A 6392-nucleotide genomic window follows, 5' to 3' on the forward strand; every position below is an offset into this window, starting at 1 on the left:
CACACAGCCATCTCCCTTTTCAAGACACACATGCAAAGACACTTCTTTCACAAGTTTGTGCCCCTTAGTGGACTGAAGCCAGAAGGCAATTGATATACATATATTTTCCACCAAATCTTGCTGCTTGTCTTTAAGTAAACCTACTTGTTTAAATGGAAATCATGGCTAAGAACTGCAATGCTCAATTTGGAAACATCTAAACCCTTCTCCAACCTCTTCTGCTTCTGCTCCAATTAGACCCTTCCAATCTTATGAAATCCTAATCATTAGCTCTGAAGAAGACTGCTCTTAACATTCAGTTAACGTACTTTCAGTATGAGAACTCCTCTCACCACTTCCAATTACCTCCTTTTTTATTAAGAATAAAATACTTTTTCCAAAATCAAAAAAAAAGGGAACTAAGACCAGGAATTAAGTGAACATAATATCTATTTTATTATGAAAACATTAAATTTTGACACATTGCTTCATTTGCTTTTTAAAAATCTATTATCTGACTTAAACCTATTCAGCAAAAATGCCAATAAATTATATAAATCATAGTTTGGGTCTTTTTAAAACTAGGAACATAATGTTTTATGATAAACAACAATACTAAATCTGAGTTGCATGAGCTGTTAACTTGTAATTTGTTTTAATGTTTAGTTTAAAATGAAACCAAAACCAAGCACATGCTAATACACTGTTGTAAAAGTTTCTCAGAAAGGCTCTTCCCATCACTGGGTCAGTATCCCGTTTCTTCACTGAGGCACAGGACGCAGCCATACCAGGTGCCAAGGCACCTAGTCTAAACTGTCCTATCTGCTCATCTTAGGACGTTATAGCACCCCCACCCCCGCCATGCTGTCTTGTCTTTAAGAAACTTCACTTCTTTAAAAGGAAATCACTAGCTAAGAACTCCAAAACTGAATTTAGAAACAATGATTCCGGTACACATTAAATCAAATGTGTTAGTACTTAAAAGTCACAAATTCTGAAAAGCAAAAATAATAGACAAATACAGAATTTATGTAAACAAACCAATGAACAAATAAGGCAAATAGCACTGCCACCACATGCCTTAAAATGGTATATTTTTGGTGTCTGACGCTTTTTGTAAATTATATTTTGGGACAGTTCAGATGAATTTCAATAAAACATATGTGTTCTGTGTAAAGTTAGTTTCAAGGGTTTTCAACATGGGTGGCATCGCTTAAAAAATATAATATAGTCTTATCAGTGAATGTTTTCCTCTTGGTTTCTAAATTTTATTTTCTGTGGAGGTAAACCAAAGCAGTGTCTTAAAACTTCATGTTCAAAGTTACAATATGATCCCTATCATTCCTGGAGATTTTAAAGCTAGATATGATCCTGATCCTTGCCATCGTCGTCATCTTCCTCGTCCTCATCATCTTGGTCGACGGACTCAAGTTCATCCTCTTCTTCGATCTAAGGGAATACACATACAACATGTCAAGGTCTGTTCATTTCACATTCAATACATAGTGATGTATACTATTGATAAATTCTTTATTTTAGTAATCATAGTAGATTACAAACCCTCTGACTTCCTTGACTTAATGCTCAAGGCTCCCTGTCATTTTTAATATGAGATGAGATACACAGGTTAACTTGCTGACAGATGGCTATACCTCTCTACACACAAACCTGAACAAAACACAGCAAAACAGAATGGCACATTTAGATGGTGACAGTCTTGCTACGACAGGAGCAATCAAATCAATTCACTCTTCAGGCTCAAAGCCCCAAAGAGAACAGCTAACAAAAATGCTGGAAACTGCGCCTAATCTGTGTCTTAAGTCAACTCACTGAACACTGTGAAGGCAGCGCAGACAGTACCACATCTGTGTACCATCCTACACATCTATGCCTAGAATACAGACGTACAGGCACAGCATTTCCATGCTACGGTATTATACAATTTTTAAAAATACATTAGGAAGGAATGTAACATATGTTATTTTTGGAAACATTTCGATCTTACTGGATGACCGAGTTCCTTGAGTTTATTCTTTAAGGAAAGTATTTTCTGATCCTGATCAGCCAACAGAACCAAGAGATCATCCTGCTCTTTCTTAGAATCTGTAATGTCCACCTCGAGCTTGTTTCTCTCGTTTTGTAAAATGGCGATGGTACTGTTGGATGAGTCCAGCTGCTCTTTAATAGCAGTTCTTTCCTCAGACAGAGCTTTAATTTCATTCTAGGAAAACAAAGGTGAAAATCACTAATCTAAAATTAGTATTCACTCTCCTTGGGTTTTTAACAAATACAGTAAAACCCTGGATTGCGAGTAACTTGGTTTGCAAGTGTTCCACAAGACGAGCAAACATTTCTAATACATTTTAACGTGGTAAACGAGTAATGTCTTGCAACACGAATAGTTTGTTTCCGGAACGAATTATGCTCGCAAACCAAGGTATTACTGTAGGTTCTTTCTACGATAAATCACTGTACTGGTCCAAGCTGAGGAGTTTGGGGTAAGGTTTGGAGGGATAGGGCGTTTAAAATACACACACTCATCTAGGAACATGAGAATGTATGTTAGGTTACACATCAGAGATGGTTATTGTGAAAAATAGAGTTTAACAGAAAGTTTAATTAGTTATCCCTCAAAAAATCCTAAGAGTTAATATTATTTCAGATAATCAGAGGAACAAGTAAAGACACAAAACATTTTATAGCAGAAGTCTGGTTAGTATCAGAATTAGAACTCAAGTTCAAAAATTATTTTATCCCAACTCTATACATACAATTAAATAGGAAGAAAAATAGCTTCAAATAAAACCTATGGCGTAAAAATAATTTGACCACAATCCAAAAGGCAACCTCACACATTATCTTCCCTTTTCCATTTTTTCCTTCATGCCTTTTATTTTTAATTACTACTATCATATTCCTTTCTTCATGTTATTCATTCTGATTTCTCTGTCACACAACAGACTGGCAGAACTTAATGTGCCTGTGTTCCTTAGCCTCATGGAATGCCTACACGTGGCTGTGTATTAGCCAAATCTGTATTCTTGTTTCTTATTGTGCTTAGAGATATTGACAAGAAAGGATTTTCAATGATTTTTACTTTCAAAGTACATTCATATACATTCTTATTTTATAAATTTAATACCATTATTTAAAAAGGCTTTAAAACATTTTCATCTCTGCCAACTTGAGTCATCAACCTAAAAATGGACATGTTATGAAATAACATTGTACCCCATTAGTTTTCTTCACAAATCTAAGGATTTGAGAAATTAAATGAAATAAAATAGAATTTCCTGGAATTCATTTCATATAATATGCAATAAATAAACGTTTCACCAAAATCAACCTTTAATTCTTTAGTCTCTTGTAATAATGCCGCCAGTCTTCCTTCCACATCAGTAGTTTTTGCAGCTATTACAGTTTCACTCTCTCCTGGTACAGGAACTGATTTTGCCTGAAAGTAGAAATGGGGGAAAAAAATTTTTTTAAAGTTATGATCAATATGAAATTCCAAAGGTGATTTAATTTTCTTGCTATTTTGAAATTTTACTTCCAGTAACAGAAAATGTAATTCCCTTATATATTTACGTGTAATAAAGTGCACTCCCTAGAAAGATGAGCTGTCCCTGCAGTAAAGTTAGGAGGCTGAGTCAGGAGTGGTGTGGCATCAAATCTCATCAGAGGATAAGGAAGGCCGGGGTAAGCTGGCTCAAGGTCAGACCAGGAGGGCAATCAATGAGATAGCTCTACAGTAGCTATATAATAAGCAGAGAATATTTTTCAAAGCCTTTTTTTTCCTCATCAAATTCCTGTAAGTTAAGTTGACACTATCGTATCTCAGAGAGAGAGGTGGGGACATTGAGCTGAATGCCACCAATTGGTGAAATGCAAGTATTTCCTTAGGTGCTATAGGAAGTATTCTTAAATCGGTTTTTCAGTCTTGTCCCACCCTTTTTTCCACAAAATACTGGGAAGATGCTGATGTAATAAATACTTAAAAACGTGAAAAGGGCTTCGGAATTAGTAGAGGCTAGAAGAGTTTTGAGGTGCATGTTAGATAAAGCTTAAGTTGCTTTGCAGACTATTGGTATAAATATGGATGATAAAGGCAATTTTGGTCAGAATTCAGAAAGAGGAGAGCTGTAGAGAAAGCTTCTATAGTCTTAGAGAAAACGTATATTGTCATGAACAGAATGTTGACAGAAAAAAATGAGACAGGTAAGGTCTCAGGTGGAAATGAGGAACACGCTACTGCAAAGTAGAGGAAAGGTGATTCCTGTTATAAAGTGGCAAAGAACTGGGCCGAATTGTGTTCTAGTGATTTGTGGAAAGTAGAACTTGTAGGTGATGAACTTGGCTATTTAGCTAAGGATATTCCTAAGCAAAGTGTTAAAGGCGTGGCCTGCTTTTTCCTTGCTGTTTAGAGTAAAACTATGAGAGGAGATAAACCGAAGAAGGAATTGTTAAGCAACAGGGAATCAGAATTTGAAGATTTGGAAAATTCTCAGCCTATCCCTACTGCAATAAATCAAGGCATGTGCTAGTGACACATCATGGGTATGGCTAGACAACCATTTGTAAAGAGGTTGCAGTGTGGCTCACAGACCCAGTCAGCCATCTGAGCAGAAGCTGGAATAGAAATGTGGTTATCCAGGGAGGACCCTGGAGGGTTATCTTGTCTGATCGCTTGGGCCCCTGTGAATTGCATGGGTTGCCAACAAGGTTTTTGACAATTTTATACCAGCAACACTGGTATAAAGGGTACAGGCTGAAGGGTACAGAGATGGGATGAAATATAAAATATCAGCAAAATGAACCTTTGTGACTAGAACTTGGGCTGGTGAGTAACCTAAAGGGAAGGTGCTATCTGAAAAATTTGCTTCTTTTCCAGAGTGGCTGAGAAACAACATCTCAATGTTAGTTTACTACTTTTCAAAAGAAAACAAGAATAATTAACTTACAAATGCTTCTGTTTTCTGTAACAGCTCCTGCTTTTCTGTCTGTAGTTTGGTGATCTCCACAGATTGTGAGATTAACTGAGACGTTAATGTTGCCAGTTCCTAAGAGACAAAGATAGTTGAACTATAACATTAAACGGCATTAATTTCATCAAGGAGATGTTTATTGACAGGAGAAATTTAAAAAGTATTTCCTTTCTTGGCCCTTCTCTCTAAAATCACAACTTCTAAGTTTTAAAATCTAACCCTAAAGAACTATCCTTGAACTTGATGTTCAAGATGAAGAATTAAACATGTTCATTAAACATGTTCACCTCTGCTTCCTTCTGAGATCCCGTGTAAAACATCGTAAAGAGAGGGAGAAAGGGAAAAAAGGAGGATGGAAGGGAGGAAAGGAGGAAGGAGGGGAGGAAGGGAGAAACCAACAGGACAAAGAGCATAAGAGAAGAGAAAAGAACAATAAAATTGGGGCATTTCAGAAAACATGACAGTGGTAGTAACTCAGCACACTTGAGAAAGCTGAAACCTAAGCTGGCCTCTGAGAAAGCCAAGCTGCTACCTGACTTGCAATGCATCACCAACAACCAAGTCTCGGGAACTGGTATCACTAGGTAGGTATCTCTGGAAGTGTGGGTAAAAATGAGGTGGAAAACAGCAGAGCTGGTTGAAAGTCTGGTTAGGAACACCACAGATCCTGTCCCAATCTCATACATCACGCAACTGTTTCTCTTAGCCTGGCTGAAGACAGGTTTTTTATTTGGAAAAAGGCAAAACAGGACATTTTCAGATTAGGGGCCACCAAACAGATGAAAGCAGTAGTGCAGCAGTAAAAACAGGGCAATTAATTGAAAGTTTATATATTATTAATTTTAAAATTTCCAACCTTCTTGCCCTCTTCCCCCCCAAAAAAAGTACAGGAAAAGAAAAGCAATTATAATAGTTATTCTCAACTAGAAGTGATCGCCCCCACAATATTTGGTAAAGTCTGGAGACACTGGGTAAGTGATGGGATGCTGTCATGCAAAAAGCTCTTTTGTTCTCTTAAAACTTTCTATCATGTACATACACATGTGGCTTATGTTTGACTGTTTTGTTTTTGCAGTTATTGAAATGAGTTATGTAGCTATTCAGGTTATAGACCATTTTGGTTTTCTTTTTATACAGTATTTGGCTATATATTATAAAAACAAAACTATCATTTAAAATATTATTTTTAACAATCTAAAATCAATAAAATAAATTGTAGAACGTAAAAAATGAAAGGCAATTCATTCTCTTCTATAAAAATATCTAATGAAAGTTTCGTTGGGAAACAGGAAGAGTAAAAATTTTTACTTGGGATTTACAAACTAAGGTTATATATTAATAACTTAATTATTATTAAAATAAATACAGTTCTAGTGTAGGGAGACTTAAAACCAAAACAGCATATTAATCTTCTTCACAAAAACAAAA

General features: G+C 36.0%; 1 protein-coding gene across 4 annotated transcripts in view; it reads right to left on the reverse strand.

The window, feature by feature from the left end:
- Positions 1-987: 987 nt before the first annotated feature.
- Positions 988-6392, reverse strand: part of USO1 (USO1 vesicle transport factor) — a 70471-nt gene continuing 65066 nt past the window's right edge. For all 4 annotated transcript variants that reach the window (XM_019623502.1, XM_019623498.1, XM_019623499.1 and 1 more), the window contains 4 exons: positions 4941-5039; positions 3326-3433; positions 1985-2200; positions 988-1428 (listed from right to left, as the gene is read on the reverse strand). In XM_019623502.1, the coding sequence (XP_019479047.1) occupies positions 1339-1428; positions 1985-2200; positions 3326-3433; positions 4941-5039 (513 nt within the window). In that variant the 3' untranslated portion in view covers positions 988-1338. The remainder of the gene's footprint in view (positions 1429-1984; positions 2201-3325; positions 3434-4940; positions 5040-6392) is intronic.

The sequence above is a fragment of the Hipposideros armiger genome, unplaced genomic scaffold (assembly GCF_001890085.2).
Source record: "Hipposideros armiger isolate ML-2016 unplaced genomic scaffold, ASM189008v1 scaffold_552, whole genome shotgun sequence".
Classification (NCBI taxonomy): Eukaryota; Metazoa; Chordata; class Mammalia; order Chiroptera; family Hipposideridae; genus Hipposideros; species Hipposideros armiger.